Source organism: Epinephelus fuscoguttatus, linkage group LG23, assembly GCF_011397635.1.
Source record: "Epinephelus fuscoguttatus linkage group LG23, E.fuscoguttatus.final_Chr_v1".
In the NCBI taxonomy this organism is placed as follows: Eukaryota; Metazoa; Chordata; class Actinopteri; order Perciformes; family Serranidae; genus Epinephelus; species Epinephelus fuscoguttatus.
Window position 1 is genome coordinate 27,487,288 of NC_064774.1, and position 17,904 is coordinate 27,505,191.

The following is a 17,904-nucleotide window of genomic DNA, read 5'->3' on the forward strand; positions in this document are numbered from 1 at the left end:
CATCATCTTCTGGTTTGGTGGAAATAAACCCTTACTACTGCCAGTTACATGTGAAACTATGCTGGGTCTAGACGTGTTTAAATTACTGTTGATTTAAATGACAGCTGGTGGGTTTGGCAATAGTGATTTCAGGGTTGTTTCTGGTTCAACAGAAAGGATCTTACTCATTAGCAAAATGGTATCTCTGTAGTGATCCTTTTCATAATGTCATCAGAAACAAATGGCTCATTTATGCTCGGTGATGATGCTAAAACAGACACAGACGAAGCCTTTTGTCCGTACTCTGTGTTCATTTTGTCCGTATTTGGGTCAGTCTCCTAAAAGCTAAAAGCAAAACAGTAGTGCCACTGAAGATCTTGGGGCAGCTTAACGTGTTTCAGGCGAGCTGTGATCCCTCAGACACACTGAAGGAATCAGCAATATCGTGAAAAGGCTTCTCCATCCACATGTTGTGATGTATTTAATGGCCTCATAGACCATCACCATCAATGCTACCACCTCCTCCACTGTCGCCTTGTTTGTTGTTGTCAGAAACTTTTGACTCCACCCTCTAGTGCCTTTTACTGGATGTATCTGTGCTAATGTAAAGGACCCATGGACGTAAGTGGGCAGTGACAGTCACAGCATTTGGAATGATCTATTTTTATACATAAAAGCATCAATGAGCCTTAATAATAATAACAATCTCAGCCTGTCAGTGGCCAAAACAAAGCATTATTAGCGGTTGTAAAGTGATGGATGAACATGACTCGAGTCAGTTTTGCTGCTGGCTGCAGCCCTCTTGCTCAGTACAGAACCAATTAGAAACTTGTTGTTCTCATTAGTCACACAAAAATGAGAGAATAGAGTCCAAGTTACTGCTTAAGTAAGTATTTGAGTTCCACAGCTGCGCCACTGATCCTTGCATTGTGACCTTTTGTGAAAACACACAAAACCGTGCCCTTTGCCATGCATGGACTACTCTAGTAGGGAGCTGTGTAAACAGCCTCCCAAAGTTTAGTCTTTAATCAGAAAGTCAGACTTTGCCTGGTGGTAGAAATCCAGCCTCTATCTTCCCGCTGTAGGTCTCCCAGGAAGATAATGGCTAATCGAAAAGACCTCCTTTGCACAAGGCTGGTCGTGGATTGGTAATGATACAGCCCCCACACACACACTCATTTACACACCCTACACATTCCTCATATGGCCAGTTTAGTTCAAGTAATTAATCAATTAATGAACTTGAGCACGTCTGCCTGGGTGTGTGATGATCAGGCTTTACAAAGCAGGCTTTAATCCTGTAAAGTTCCCCCCCGAACCCACACACACACACACTCACACACACACACAGACTGCATAGAAGATGAGACGCAACATACTGCAGTGCAAACACGGTTAATGATAGCAATCTGATTACACCTTCCAAGAGACTCCAGACCTTTTGGATTTCGCTCGGTGCTATTAGAGCTAAGTTAATGGGTGGGTGAGGAAATGAATGGCTGCCTAAGTGAATGGATGTGTAATTAAAGAATGGGCGATACAGTCAATGTAATTAGCTTGTTTATGTGCGGTACAATGGATATAGGCAGACGTTAAGGCCCCGCGCCTGCGGTGGCAGCAGACAAGCAGAGAGAAAAGAGAGATAGAAGACGGAGAGCAGGAGGAAGAGGAGAGGGTGAGGAGGGTGAGTGAGAAATGAATGAGCACAAGAGAGAGAGAGAGGGAGTAAACTCCTTATTCAGGCCTTTTCTGCTCACCCGTCACATCAAGGCTCCAAATCAATCCTGCAAATTGGTTTGTTCCTCAACAAGGTTACCAGATGACGCAGGGATGGAGGGAATGAAGTGGAGAAGGAGAGGCGGAATATGAGATAGAGAGGGAATATGTGAGAGCTGTAACGAGGGGGAGATGGAGGGAGGAAGGTGGGGGGGATGTCCCGCTGTTGACGTATTGTCTAATGCAGAGCTGTGTGTGTGTGTGTGTGTGTGTGTGTGTGTGTGTGTGTGTGTCAGTGTTAGAGGGCTGAAGGCCAACAGTTAAACCACAGAGGGGGTGAAGGATCCGGGTGATTGTTGTTTGTTACAGGTAAACCGACTCTGCTGAGTTATGGCATCCCAGCTCACAAACCACTTTGTTCATGTGGCAAACAGGCGTGTGCACATGTTGGGATGAGTTTGTGTGTGTGTGTGTGTGTGTGTGTGTGTGTGTGTGTGTTGTTGATGCACCCATAGATGCTCCTGTAACCCTGTCACAATGAAATGTGGGGCCCATTTCCTCCCATTCCCAGCTGAGTCCAGCGGAATTGGAGAGTAAATATATAAATAATAGAACAGATAAAAAATGGCAGCCACGCCAAATGTGTTATTCTTGTCCTCTGACCCGATGTGTGTGTTTTCCCTGTGTGTGTCTTTCAGGAACACTTCACGCCCGAGTGTAAGTTTAAGGAGTGTGTGTTTGAGAACTACTACGTCACCTACTCGTCCATCCTGTACAGACAGACCCAGTCAGGACGGGCGTGGTATATCGGCATCAACCGAGACGGACAGGTCATGAAAGGGAACCGTGTCAAGAAGACAAAGGGAGCTGCGCACTTCCTGCCCAAACTCATTGAAGGTACAACAGATTAATATATACTGCACAAGGTGTTCCAGAGGCAGTGACCAGTGAGGGTTATCCTGCAAGATGCTCACTGCTTTTATTTTGTCACTGTCTTTGGTGGTCAGCGCTTGTTGCCAGTCCCTGTACTGTGTGTCCAGTGAGGCTGTGATGGTTTGTGTATTTGAGACAAATGGTCACGGTATGGTGCACGCAGCCACACACACAGTACATGGCAAATACGAGCGCAGAACCGAAGTTCCCAAGCTAATGAAGTTTAGCTGTACACCGTGAGCAGCATGTGCTAAAGTTAGCACAACAAGACGATTGACGTGCGAGTCGGTCACACTATGGTGAGCACAAAATAAAACAGCATAACTGGAAGACCCACATGCAGGTTCCTAGTCAGTTACAAAAGCAACAGAGAGTGTTGTGTACAAGACGAGACGACATGTTGGCATTGCTCCAAAGTTGCCGGGTATTTGAATGAAAACACACCCAACATGCTAACTCACCTTCAGTGACATCCCCCAGGTGGGCTGATGACCGGGACCAGGAAAAAACAACCCGTATTTTGTATTTTCAGTTTCATAGCATAAGAGATGCATTTAAGTTTTGGAGGCTGTTGTGACCTGTTGCCTTTTGGTAAAACATTTGTTCAGTGTTCATGTGTTATACATAGGTTTTGAAAAGTTACTTATTTTTGTAATTAAAAAAAGTTTATCAAAGTTCCCTGTAGGCAAAATGTTACCTCAGCCCCAGTACCAAACTTGTACCAGACTGTGACTTCTATACGGCGATATGATACAAACCAAGACTTCTGTGTACCGTAACACCCTAGTGTCCAGTGCAAAATGATCTTTGACCTTAAATTTCCTGGGGGAGAAGTTTAAGTTTGAGGTACCACTCTTTTCTTTACCTGGTTATCTGTTCAAGTACTGAAGGTCAGTCTTGACCTTAAAAACAGTAATTGGGAATTTTAGTTTGAGTAACTTTTGAAGCCACCTGAAGCCGTTGTGCAACTAACAGAACTTAACAACGAAACAGTGAAAAATCCCCGCGATGTGAAAAGTACATGCCGAGCAGTCACTGGTGCGCAGAGCAGAGTCCGCGCGCATGTCGCGAAGTGGTGAACAAACCAAACAACACAATGTCAGGAGAAATTGAAAAGATATGCCGTCTATGTAAAGTCAACTTGCTAATTAAGGAGCCATTACATGTTCAAGAGTTTTATAAAGCTGCTCAAACGCCAAAGAGAGGCTATAAGTGAACGTTTCAGCGGCAACGCGTAATGACCCCACCCTGCAATGGAAAGGCGTATGACTGCTTTCAGCATGCCAACCTGAGGACGTCTCTTAATGTCCTTTTTAATTTCTTTGATTTAGTTTCAGATCTGTGGTGATTCATACACTCCAGAATAGTCCTTTGCCAGCTTTGGCAATGTGGTAGCCCACTGACATCAGTCTGATTAGCTGCGCCTGTATGCTCAGCTCGTAGGTGGTAGCTCAGAGTCAAAGTACTTGGCTGATATATTAATTGTAACTGACACAAGATGCATTTTACTTTTGACTTGTCACCTGAGCCATCTGGGCTCAGCCATTCCAAAGCACAGTGGTGTCGTTATTTTTCATCTCTGTGGCAGCAGGAAGCCACTGTGGCGGCTGGACTACAAGTAAGGTTGCACCAAAGAGACAAAATAGCAATGATTAAAAAAAAAACAAAACATGTTATGATCCGACCTTAATCGCATTGCAAATAACGTGCTAATGCTGACAACCCTAATTTACAGTTAAAGAAATAATATGGTCACCTACAGAATGCAACTTATTTACCAGTAGAAACATTGTACAGTTAATGATGTTACATTAGGTTAGGTTAGTTATTTACTTTAAATGCATCCCTTCTATGCCTCTATCTTAAGTGTGCACATCTAATTCTATACTTAAAGGAATTGTAGGAAAGTAGATGCAGTAGTGGAAAAAGCTGAGGGATAATATCTCTCCCAAACCTTTATTTTAACCAGCCAGGTAATGGTGTGAAGTTGAAGCTGCATTGAGTCTTTTGTTTGGCCGCTGGGTGACGGTGAAAAGGCTGTAAACATAACGCCATACTGACAAACAAAGTAAACATGCAGTAACTTCTTAGTTGAGCTGAGGTGAAAAGTAGACTTGGTGATGAGTCATGTTTTCGTCACGATGATTGACCCCTCTTACATTATGCAGCTTTAAAATAAAGGTTTGGGAGTAATCCAGTGTCAATATTCTCTCTGTTTTTGTTCCTGCATTATTTTGTCCCCAGTTTCCTTATCTGTGTTGAAGGTGTCTTACATTTTGAATAAATAAGGTCATGTTCACATTGTTTTTGGGAAACTTTCAGATTTTCTACCAGTTCTGTGTAATCGCAGTGTGTGCAGATAAACAGTATTTAGCTTCCCTCTGTGCCCCGAGCACCTGGAGCTCATTGCCCATCCACCAGCGAAAGGTTACCGCCAAATGAAGGGGAGGTTCCAGGTACTAGTGGAAAGGGGGCAAGCAAAACATCTTTTGCACAAACTGCATAAAGTGTGATGACAGAGCTGGTTGAAAACCTGCAAAGTTTCTCTTTAAAACTACTGTACTGTATTATATGTACAACTTGGTAGTTTCAAAAGAGAAACAATGGCTGACCGAACCCTTCGGGTGAAGTCCTGCATCTATACTGTCTTTGTCTCTACCCAGTCCTAACTATTTGCAACCTTCTCCCTCCCCAGTGGCCATGTACCGGGAGCCTTCTCTACACGATGTTGCTGAGCAGAGTCCGCCCAGGAAAACGCCTAAGACCTCCAGTGACTCGCCCGTGCTTCAGAATGGCAAGAAGGACCCTCAATCCAAAGCCAAAACCTCCACCTCCTAGCGCTCAGAGACACAGGTGGGAGAGGAGGGGTGGAGGACACGGGGCACTGGGCACCAGCGGAACACCTGAACAGGGTAGTTAGGGCTACCCCCCGCCTGCAACACTGACCCCACCAGAACTTTGCATACCACAATGCACTGGTGTTAAGTTGAAGAAAAGGTCCGGGCAGAGTGGAGCTGGCCAATGGGAAGCCCCTTTTACCCTTCACAGACCCCCATCCACACCAGCCCTCCACCTTCTTATTAGATAACCTCTGTGATTATCAAAGCCTGGGATATAAAAGCAATAACTCCATGACGAGGTGAACAGTCACCTAGCATCGTATAGCATGTCACCACAGCGTGTTTAACCTGCTGGAAGGAATTCCCACACACACTCTCTAGCCATCAACAGTGACATCCTTCCAGTCAACCAAATATTCAAGCAAAGTCTTCCTGGTTTTACCACAAAGGGTGCAACGGTCAAATGGGTCCCTCTGCAGCACATACTTTACAAATGGGTTGTGTTCTCATTTCCCCACAGGGTTCCATGCTAATGTTAGCCTGACACAGAGCCATGCTAATGTGAGGCTGTCACAGAGACCCTTGCAGACTTTTGTTCTGCAGCCATCTGCTCGGTCCACATCTTCTGCGTGTGTCAGCGACTTTGTGAGATGGCCTGGATACTTGTCAGCCCTGTTTGTGTGTATGTGTGTGTGAGAGAGTGTGTGTGTGTTCCCTTCTTCCATTCACCTTTGGTGCGATTTGATTAGTTTGTGACATGGACTCAATTTTCCACTCGGCGGCACAAGAAAACCCCTCCCGTCCTCTCCGGCTCTGTTAATGGAATCTGGGGCTGATCAGAATCTTTCGACCCTTAAACGAGGGGCCAAGAGCTCTCTCGACACACCGCATAACCACACACACACTCATTATTACACTGACATTTACACACGAGCAGAGGTGTGTGCACACACTTTAGCACCCTGATATCCATGAGCGACGACCGCGGAAAATGATCTCACGACTTAACACACTTAACACAATGACATGCATTAACACACACTCACAAATGCACACACACATACTGATGTGGTGGTGGTGAGTGTGTGTGCGGGTTCTGGGAGATGATGAGGATATCATCAGTGAGATGGGGTACTGATGGAGCCTGACTGTGTATCTTGTGATTGCACTGCAATAGCTTTTTTCACTGTGGCTGGCCATGCATTGCACAAACCCCCAAGGCCCACACTATCTGTGGACCCTCTATCACACTATGTGGCATTCTTGTCTCAAAACACAGTTAAAAAAAAAAAAAAAAAAAAAGTGTTTTTATTTAATCATTGCATCCAAATTTGTACACCAATTTATGACGAATGAAGAAAATACTTTTGCGCACCCCATGCCAGAAATATTCTGTGTACTGTATGTACAGCTGTTTTTTTCAGGTGGCACTTCACCCATTTTAGTCACCCAAAGTCATTGGTTGTAGTGCCGAGCCTGTAAAAATAGTTGCATAGTGTCTTCTGTGGCTGTGGGGGAGCTTTGTCATGTCTGAGAAAATGACTCCAGTGACATCATTTGAGCAATCTTTGGTTTGGATTGGAGACGGTACAACAAAGGCCTAAAACTGAGAGCCAAACCTTGGCTGTACTGGCACCTTTAAGACACAAGCTGACTTAAAGCCACCAGTTGGTCACCCAAAGCTATATTGTTGCTCAGTTTAATTCATTACAGACTAGTGATGCACATGTCGACCCACAAACCACAGGTCGAGCTGTTCGGCGGTTAAGTTTTTAAAAATATAGAGGGTTTCGGTGGGGTGGGTCATTCAGTTACGAAGCAGCATTCTGAGTAAGTTATTAATAACTTACAGAACTGTTGTGCAACAGTTCACCTTCCACCTTCTCTTCCCCTCTCTGTGTCTCTCTCACACAGCAAGCAGCTTTCTCATTGGTGCTGCTGTGCTCCAGCTTTCCGTTATTCAGGTTTTGACCAGGAAAATCCATTTAATTCCAACATTTTGAAATCTCCTCGGTCATAATGTCCGGTAAAAGCGTTTCCCTTGTGACAATAAGTAGGCTAAACACTGTTTCCTAATAGCAAACAAGCATCTCTCTGTCCGCACTGAATCCATTAAATATGCACTTCTGTAACATCATGGAAACAAACCACACAGGATATTAGCTGTAGGCTCAAGATAGTACTTAAGACGTAACCGCTTTAAAGAAGTGTGCTTGCTGTCTTCCTGTGTTTGCCCTTTTTAAACAGAGAACAAGATTTATATTGACAAATTTGTTGAAAATGACAATATAGCCAACAGCAAGCAGTTATAAGCGGAGTGGACTCTGCGAAGAATGTCTGCAGCCATTTGGGCTTCCATAGTCAAGGGCACTTCCGTGTTGTAGTTTCTTGTAATAATGTCCGTGAAAAATCCCTGCGATGTGAAAAATACATGCCGAGCAGCAGGAATAAGGAGGCTACAGAAGTCTGGTAACCTCGCTTCTTTCTGACTCTACTTCCACAGATCTTGTTTCATTTTCAGACTTGTAGTTTTCAGCCTCAACTGTTGACTCTGACTCATGTGACATCACTTGAGGCAATTTTTCAGATTTAACACAGTTCCCCCAAGTGCCACTAAAGGTTGTACTTTTTTTAACATATGCTGTAGTACTCCCAAACACCTGTAAAAAGGTTTTTGTTTGTTTGTTTTAAAACAGACACTTCTAATGATTTTACACAAAATATGTGAGATCCCATGAGTTCCCATTTCAAATTACATTTGAAAATTACCAAACCTGAACCCAAAACTTTATGCAACAAAATGGTTTGGGAGCCAGAACAATAAAAAATGAGGTGTTTACCAGACAAGAAAGATCTAATGAAAGATGCCACCACAATGCATTATGGGGAGTGTAGGATCCAGTGATGTTTTTGGAGCTTGATCTGTAGTAAAGACTAAAAGTCAAGATATCTCAGCCTCTGCTGCTTCAGTTATGACCATTCTTTTTTTAAACTGTCTCTTTCAAGTCCCCCAACCTCATGGAAGCGCAATACCAAATCACTGGAGTAGCCCTTTAAGTCTTCATTTACTCATGGGCTGGTCAGTAAAGCTCTGTTCATGGCATGTAACAACACCATGCTTCACCTGAAACACTTGCTCATTCAAATGTTCCTTAATCTGTTTCCTAATGTGTTCAAATGAATTACCGTAAATCTCTCCTGGAGACTTTGGTTATGATGCAAAGGAATTCAAGCCTTCTTTTTCTTGTCATTTCACTATAATATTATGACTGTTTTGTTAGGCGGAAAAATCAAACACCAAAGTCATATAAATAATGCAGTTGATAATTTGGTTAGATAGTGATGGATAGTGATTCTAAAAAAGAAGATGGAACGATAGATGTGTTACATTTACTTTGATCACATTTCTTTCAGTTATTCGGTAGACTCTCTTGGTAAAGAATCTTACTATTTGAAATATTTCACTATGCTTGTTCAGGAGACCTTGTCTTGTGTGTTTCCATTTGTTCTTTCCATTCAACACGAAAAGCAATCATTTTTCATATCAAACTTCCTTGGTACAATATGCCAGGCAGGGTAATTGTTTCTGCCTAATGTTTATGTATTGTGGGGAGCGAGGGAGTCCTATGTTTTCGGGAGGTAGAGGCGAGGTTAGATTGATGATCAGGGCTCGGAGAGAGGGATCGACCAAAGAAAAGAAAATGGAGAAGGAGAGATATTTTTAGGGCAAACAATTTGGGGTGATGAGCGGAAGAAAAGGAGTTTTAAGAGGGAATTATGGTAATGTGGACGGCATTCCCTGAGCACACGCACACACACACACATTTACACACACTTCTCATTTCATGCATAATCCTCCACTCCCCTGTAACCTGTGGTTGTAAATAATAATAGCTGATAACCCGTGCAGAATAGAGGCAAGCTGCTGTGCAAATTAATCTGCTACCTGAGAGATGAAGCAAACTTTACCTCTGTTTTCCCGGGGAGAGAAAGAGAACAGATTAGTTTACAGAAGGAGAACGAAAATAGGTGGTTTGAGACGAGGGAAAGGAAAGGAGACGGAGAAAAAGAGATTTAACAAATAAACTATAAGAAGGAACAAAGAAAAGAAAATTGAAGCTATACTCATATTTTTTCTGATTTACTGAACACAAGCTACTGTTAAAACCTCACTTACACACTCAAGACCTTAATTAAACTGTTAAATAGACCCTCAGGTCGGCGTGTCCGACCAGTCACCCCCTATGGATCACTAAATCCAGAACACAATGTTTGAGTATTATTCGCTAAGTAATTACACGACTGTTTAATTAAATGAGGCTCCTGCCCACTAGAATAGAATTAAGACTGTGTGGGGCTAGATAGAGAGATACTTTTAGATAGGAGAGGAGGAATTCAGCAAATAGATATAGCCATGACTTCTGTGATAACTACTACTGTATGTTTTAAGGGCTGGGAAATCTAATTTGCAATATTTTCTTACCTATGTGTCATGTTTGTTTTCAGATCTCGAATCAAAAGAAAAAGAGCTGTCAGAGTTAAGGGCTAAAAACTTTAGTTCAAGCAATTACCATGGAAAAAATGAAGAACAGTAATGTCTGCTGTAGATTAAGTTCAGATTAGAGACATAGACATGGGTCAGTCATGCTCATAAGCCTGCATTACACACTGGAGATATAGGACAAGGAGGGTCTAATGAAAGATGAGCTGCATTATGGGAAATGTAGGATGTAACATTTTTTAGAACTTGACCTATACATGACTAGGCCTGTCATGATAATTACTTTTGTTCGACGATATATATTCTCCATAAAATAATGTAAATTTGAGACCATTTTATTAGTGTGATACAATAATTTAATAGCATAATAATGCAAGTTCACTTTGTCAAAGGGATATGGACTTTAAATTCCTAAGAATATTTAGACATTGGAATTGGAATATGAAAAAGTATGTATTTTTATTTACAAAACAGTAATTACCGTAAAACTTCTATAAGTAGCCTGGGCTATTATTTGCTTAAATCACTGTAATCAACAGGTCTTTATATATGGGACAGGCGTCTTTTTGATCCGAGGACCCTTACAGACTAAAGGAATGTGAATAACTTAGAGGGAAATCAAAGAATTGACACATAGGTAGCCAACAACCCAAAGAACTTATATTAAAAAAAGAAATTAACTGCTTGGCAAGCAGACTAGGCTTTTAATTGAAGTTTTACGGTAACACTTGTTAATATTTACAAGAAAGTACATTTAAAATTATAGTACTGTTCAAGGAGTAGTTCAAAATAACGCAGTTTGAGAGTTAATATGAATTCGGCTAGCAAAACCAAAACCAAGTGATGCGTCTTGTGACCAATAGACAAGCTCAGTGAAGCTCACACTGCGGTTACCTCCATAATTCGGCCAGTGTGCTGCAGTCGGCTACCGGAGATTGACAGTCTAGGTGTCAGGCAGTTTGCTGGTGGGTTTACAGAGTAGAGAATGAAGTTGTTCGAGGGTAAAACAACAAACAACTGACCTTTTGGCTTGTTGCCAGGGTTTGGCTAGCTAACAACTATCAGGACTGCGCCTCCTCCACTTGAAAATCGCAGCTGCAGGCTACGGGTAAGCTACACTGTGGCATCTTTAAAGTGTTGTTTTATTTTTCTTCGGACTGGTCAGGAAAACCCTGCTGTTTTTTTCTAGCATCATGTTGACTAACGTGGATGACATTTTTATGTAAATACACAGGCAATATGGAGGCAGGCAAAATGATGGTCATGTACATATATGGTGCAATAAGCTGATAATGTAATTATCGTGACAGGCCTATATACAGCTAGAAGTCAGTGACCATTGTTTTTTAAATCTGCATCTGGTGAGTCCCACAACTTTCTGGAAGTGCAGCACTATATTGCTTGAAGAGCCCCTTTAACCCTCAAAATAAATGCAGTATTATTTTCTGTTGATGCATATATGCCTGTACAAATGCAAAAAAAAAAAAAGAAAAAAGAATAATGGCACATGAAGTGGCATTTCTAGACGAGAGGATTCAGACTTTATTAGTTTGAGATATTCGTAGGCCTACAGTCATCTCATTTCCTGCCTCAGACTCTGCATTAAAGTGACTTTTAAAGCAACGAGAGCCAAGATTTTATTAAACCAAGCCATCGGATCTCGTGACTGAGCGCCAGTCAACACTGACATCTAGTGAGTGACAGATTCCTATCTCAGTTTGCTGAGATATTCACAGTGTGTGTGAATCCATTACAGATGATCCATCGTCCACTTACAGTTGCATCAATCACGAGTATCATTTTGCCGCCGCAGAATATGCAGATAGATTATCTTTTTATTCCAGTTTTATTTGAATACTCATCCTCAAGCTGTTCAGCAAGATTAACTATTTTACGTTAGCGCTCATACTTTTTTGAGCAGTCTGACAAATAGTCTTCTATTTTTTCATTCACATCTGTGATATTGTAAATGTATTATTTTGCAGATGCTGTCTTTTGTAATCAGATTCATGCTGTTAGATGTTACCTGTTAGTGGAGCGTTATTAATATATTTGGGGAAGCAGGTGGGGGCAAAGATTTTAAAAGAGTGTGAAAATGTGATTTCACTTTGGAGAAAGGTAGATAACAAACTCGTTTATTGCTGTTGAAAGTGTGCATGTGTGCGTGTGTGTGTGTGTGTTTATCACTGACTTGTGTGTTTTGCAGCGTTCACACTCACCCATTTGTCTCTGCTGTGAATCCTTTGTTGTGAAGCCCCAAATCAGCTTCTCTGTTCCAGCCTGTCTGCTCCTCCGGCCTTCGGGCTTCACTTCAAACAGTTCTGTGTGAATTACAGGATGTAAAGATTGCCATTTATCTCGGCGGCCGTCTATGTGAGCACATGTTTGATTAGTGAAACCCCTTACCTTCCCCCCCGTGGCTTAATTTACTGCTTTTAACTCACTGATAAATGTCTTTGGATTCAGCTCTTAACTATTAAATATTGGCCCTCGGCTTCACTATTTCTTTGGAGCATATATGAAAAAAAAAGAGAGGTGTGCATGTGTGTGCATGGATATCCGAGGGGGGTTAAATGATGTATATCTGATTCAGCTGCACGCTTCGCACATCACACAAACACACACCTCTCTCCCCGGGGGACTCCCCTCCCTCCCATTTCTCCCAAGTCAGGGCCCTCCCTGCTTACTGAGCGAATTACAACTGCAGCGAGGGTCATCTGGGGTTGTGAAGGACTCAGAGAGAGAGAAGAGAGAGAGAGGCATGTGTCATGTATTGTAGTGTAGCTAACTCGTGCCCTCGCAGCTTCCCTTTGAAGTTTCACTTCCTCTCCGATCCCTTCTTTTTTTGCAAACACAACTTCCCTTTAACCTGGCGGCGGTATGTGCGTGCATGTGCGTGTGAATGCTGGTGTGTGTTTTCTAGATCTCACTCATCAGCTTTGGTGTTTGTGTGTAATCGTTTTGTAACCGTGATTGAATATCTCTGTGTGTCCAATATGTGTGAGGGAATAAAGTACGGGCAGAGAGAAAGGGAGGGAGGAAAATAGAGGATAAATCAGAGGCCAAATCAATGAGTACGAGTCCTTGGGCAGAAAGCAATAAACTCCATTAACAAGGTGCAGGCACATTATCTGGGAGGGTGTGGAAAAAAAGGGATTAATATTGATATAGAAACCAACTGCGTGTTTTATTAGAGCTTTTATTTTTCTAACACTTTGCCCTTTTTGTGAGCTGGGTTGCTGTTAAAGTGTGCGTGCGTTACTTTGAGGTGGAGTCCCTTCACCACATCTGCAATGCAGCAGAAAACACAAAAAAAGAGAGGGAGGAAGAGAGAGGCTCACGTGACAAAAGAGTGACGCCGTCCTCGGACAGATTTTCTCACTCTCTCTGTTTTTTTTCCCCCCAGCTGCTTCATAAAAAGTGCTTTTATACTGGAATCCAGAGCCTGAACACTTCATGTCACATCCTGTGTAGTGGTTACCATCGCGTTAAGTTCATATATAAAAAGAAAATCCGTCTGTGTTTTTAAAAGCACACCCACAGTCCCTGGACACATCTGCATTGCACACACACATTGCACCCTGCACCAAGCCGGCGCAGATGTGGCTAACTGGGGGTGACCTTTACAAACACATCATGGAGGGACTTCACCTCTTACAAGCTAATGCACCAACTATGTTTAAGTGGTGACTTTACATTGTAAACGATGCTGAAATGTTTTTTTCAAGTGTTTGGATTGTGTTTTGGGTGTTTCTCAGTGGAAGTCCTGTGACTTGTGATGAAAAGAAACTCTGAGTATTGGTATGAATCCTTGTTGGTATGTCCATGTGTTGATTTGATGTGTTTATTTTGCTGTTTAAATGCATATCCATGTCTGTTCTGTCATACTATGGGATGTTGAGCTCAGTCTACAAAGAGAGGAACACTGAGGTACGCCATGGCTGTAGGGTCTTAAACCTCCCGATCCCCCCCCCCCCCACAGTCCTCCAGCACTCACCTGTCAATCAAAGACCGATTGACTGACCTCTGACCTTTGATCTCTTATCGGGATTTGTAATTGGCTCACTGGCAGCGCGTGGACTGCTCATTCACCGCCTGTCTCTCCCTCAAACACACGCATACACACAAACACGTCTTCTACCTGTGTGTGCGATTCCGTGATCGATCCTTGAGGGATTTTTTCGAGTCTTTTTTTTTTTCTTTGTACTGCATGGACGATCCGAGTTATTGTGACAAAGTCTTCCAGAAAAGATTTTAAGGAAAACCCACCATAATCTTACTTTCCTTCTTGTCTTCCAAATGCAAAAAGAGTGCTTCAGTCTTCCAGCTATCAAAGCCACAATGACACTATTTTTGTATACAAACGGGGCAAAAAAATATATCTATATATCTCTATATATAAATATATCCATGCAAATGTGGTTGGGGTGCAGTAACTCCCCCTGTTGCTGGCAAGGTGGAATAACAACAACAACTACTATACGCCATCCAAACCCATGGATCACCTGGAGAAAAGAGCGGGAGAGGGACGACGGAGAGGCGTGGGACTTGCAGTTTGAAACTTCTGGGTTGAGGATCACAGACAGGCGGGACTACAAGCATGCATGCGCCAATCATTTACTGGACACCTTCAAAGAAACAGTCTTTACCCAATATTTACTCTTTAACCCCTTTAACCCCTTAACCCCCCATCCTCAACACTCTATTATCCCAAACCCTTGTCTCTGCGTTTGCAATATGATCTGTATTTATTTCTATAATAACTTACACAAAGTCAAGGGAGACGTATTATTGGATATAATTGAATAAAACAAACTAATATATTTGTATGATTGTAACGCTGGTCTGCTGGTGTTTTGATTTCATTCCTGTAACATACAATGTACATTTCATATACCATATGGCATATAGTATAGTATATTCAGTTTGTCAGGTGTATTTAAAGTTGGACTCTGTGGGGTCCCCATCAAACAAAATCAACACAAATGTGACGTAAGGATTTTCTGGCAAGTTCTGGAGTTACAGGGTGCATCTTTGTTCTAAAATTTCCAGGCTGATTTTTTTACGTTTATTTGTGATTTTTATTGGATATAATGATATTCTCAAAAAGCAGGAGTCTCTCAGAATTCAATAATATGTGCATTATGTCTTTGTTTTCAGATCCGAGTTCTATCTCCAAGAAGAATTGCAATTATGACAACCAGGAACTATGAGTTTTAAAGCACCTTACAGAAGCATATCTATATATGGCATTCAGAACATTAATTTAGCAGCAAACAGCTATTTGCTATGTAAACATATAGTGGAGTAACCGCATCCTGAGCAGAGAAAGAAGTCAGGTTCATTCTGTGTTTGTTGTAATCAGAGCTTCTCTGTTTTTTGTTTTGGTAGACTGTCCAGCCATGCAGGCTGGCTGCTCTGGACTGTGCTCGTATGCTGCCTCTGGTGGCATGACTACGTTGTCACAGCAGCGTAATGCCCACCCTCTGATTCCTCTGTTTGCACAGTTGCCATGTTAGCAATGTTCACGCTGTTAGCACTGTTAGCTGCTAGCGCCAGCTCCGTCACCTCCATGTTGAGAGCCGTATGCAGACAACTTAAGTCTGAACAGAACATTCAGTTGACAGACTTTTAATTGGAATCGCAGATAAGACAAAGTTTATCTCTGTGGGGTTATAAACAAATAAGTGATTACACTGATGGATTTCAATAGAATTAAAGAGAGAATGAAAGTGGGAGCTTTGACACCATGTTGGAGCAAAATATGACCATCTCCAGCATCAAACTGTAATATCAGATTAAACTGTGTTCAAAGTGAGATCATCACTTTTTAAAATGTAATCTGATTACTATAATCCTGTTTCATGTCATTTGTTAGTTGTTACCCATGTAAATAACAATCAATCTATTTTAACATAACTACTTACCTCTGAATTAAACAGTGATCTATTATGGTTGCCCTCAGAGGGATCCCTGAATTTGAGTCGCTGCCAACAGGGGCTTTATATGCACTCCCCCGAGACCACAGATTTGATGTGTGACTTGACACTAGCTGCTAGCTGGTAATAGTTAGCTTCTATGGTAATTAAATTGGCGGCAGGCCAAATGGCAGCGACAGTGGATCGTAAATTATGGTGGCGTGGATGGCCGATGAATGTGAGTGAGAGCAGAGTGGCATGAAGAGGAGAGTAAAGGAATACAGGGAGGATATAGATGTTTTACTGCAGGGGTCCTCCAGGAAATACAGCAGTGTGGCAGTTAAACGGTTTGATCAACTTGGCATTATACTGTGAGAGTAATGGCTGCCGTATCACCCCTATATGTTCGCTTATTACAGTGAGTGACTGTACAAGATGGCCACGCATTTTCTTTTAAAGCAAATTTTATATCACAAGTGCAGCAGTCAAGAGCAGAGACTTGACACTGTGACAAACCATATTTTCTCTCTGTTTACATTTATGTATGTTTGTCAGCAACTGCAAGGCTACTAAACAGTCAGTTTCTTTCCAGGCAGCACTGAACACGACCAACAAATCTTGGCATTTTTAGCATTGGTTGTGGTGGCAAAACCTGGGGTTATTTATAGCAAGACAACTCAGCATTTCCAGCCGCGACATAGGCACCAAAACCAGATCTTTTAGCAACATATCTCGGTATTTCAAGCCACGACTGAGACACCAACATTGTGTCTTCTAGCATGGTATCTCAGCATTTCCAGCCACGATTAAGGCGCCCAAACCGTGTCATTTAGCACGGTATCTTGGCATTGAGGTCCCAAAATGCATGTTTTTTGGCAAGTATTTCTTGCTATGGATGTGGCAACAAAACTGCGTATTTCAACATTTCAGCACTTAGAGCGGTGGTTGTGGCGACAAACCCGCCTTTTTTAGCAAGAAATCTTGCCATTGCTGCCAGTGGTTTTGGCACCAAAAGCGCACAAGAAATACTGGCATTTCCAGCCCTGATTGAGGGCAAGACATTTCAGCATTTACAGCAGTGGGTGACAAAACCGGATGTTCTTTAGCAAGATATCTCGGCACTTCCAGCCACGATTGAGGCACCAAAACCAAATGCTCTTTAGCATGATATCTTAGCATTTCTAGCAGCAATTAAGGCATCAAAACACCGTGTTTTTTAGATAGATGTATTGCCATTTCCAGCCGCAATTGAGGCACCAAAACAGGGTGTATTTAAGCAAGACATCTTGGCTTTCCAGTCGCAACTGAATCACCAAAGCCAGGTGTTTCTTAGCAAAATATCATAGGCATTTCCAGCTGTAGTTGTGGTGTCAAAAGTGGGTAAGCGAAAATATGATCTTTTCCTAGCCCTAACCAAGTCGGTTTTGTTCCTTAATATAACTACATATTAACCCCGGCATTGTTGAAATGTAGCGTTTCAAAATATCTGCTACATACAACATGTACAAGTATTGCATATCCATGGTTTGCAACATTTACACTAAAGATTGGGTTGAAGATGCACTTCAGTACTTCCTTTACACTGATCATTGGCACTGGATGTAAATTGAGAGGTGCAGAATCCAATACGGACATAATTCCTAAAGATACTGGGCTGAGAAATGATGAGGATAAAGAAATTGAGGAGGTTGAGGGTACGAACCAAGGGTCAAATGTAGACCAGTGATTGGTGTAGACCCAAAGTTGTCATGTCTAAGGCATGAGAGTTGAGGCAAAATCTTGATATAATATTGTGGCTTCATTGTTTCCCTAGTGGTTCCTTTAATGAGAAATATGGGGAAGTAGAAAAGGAGATTTGAAGACAAAGGGACACCCACCATTTGGAAAAGGATATTATGAGAACAAGGCTTGGTCTGACTGAACCAAAGTAGGAACAGTAGTGAGACGTCACCTGTAGCCTCTAAATAAACCAGTCTTTCATCATATCCTTATATTATTCCTCAATGATATGTTAATG

General features: G+C 42.2%; 1 protein-coding gene across 3 annotated transcripts in view; it reads left to right on the forward strand.

The window, feature by feature from the left end:
• Nucleotides 1-14,775, forward strand: part of fgf11a (fibroblast growth factor 11a) — a 148,287-nt gene extending 133,512 nt beyond the window's left edge. For all 3 annotated transcript variants that reach the window (XM_049568464.1, XM_049568466.1, XM_049568463.1), the window contains 2 exons: nt 2,394-2,592; nt 5,324-14,775. In XM_049568464.1, the coding sequence (XP_049424421.1) occupies nt 2,394-2,592; nt 5,324-5,466 (342 nt within the window). In that variant the 3' untranslated portion in view covers nt 5,467-14,775. The remainder of the gene's footprint in view (nt 1-2,393; nt 2,593-5,323) is intronic.
• Nucleotides 14,776-17,904: the final 3,129 nt, after the last annotated feature.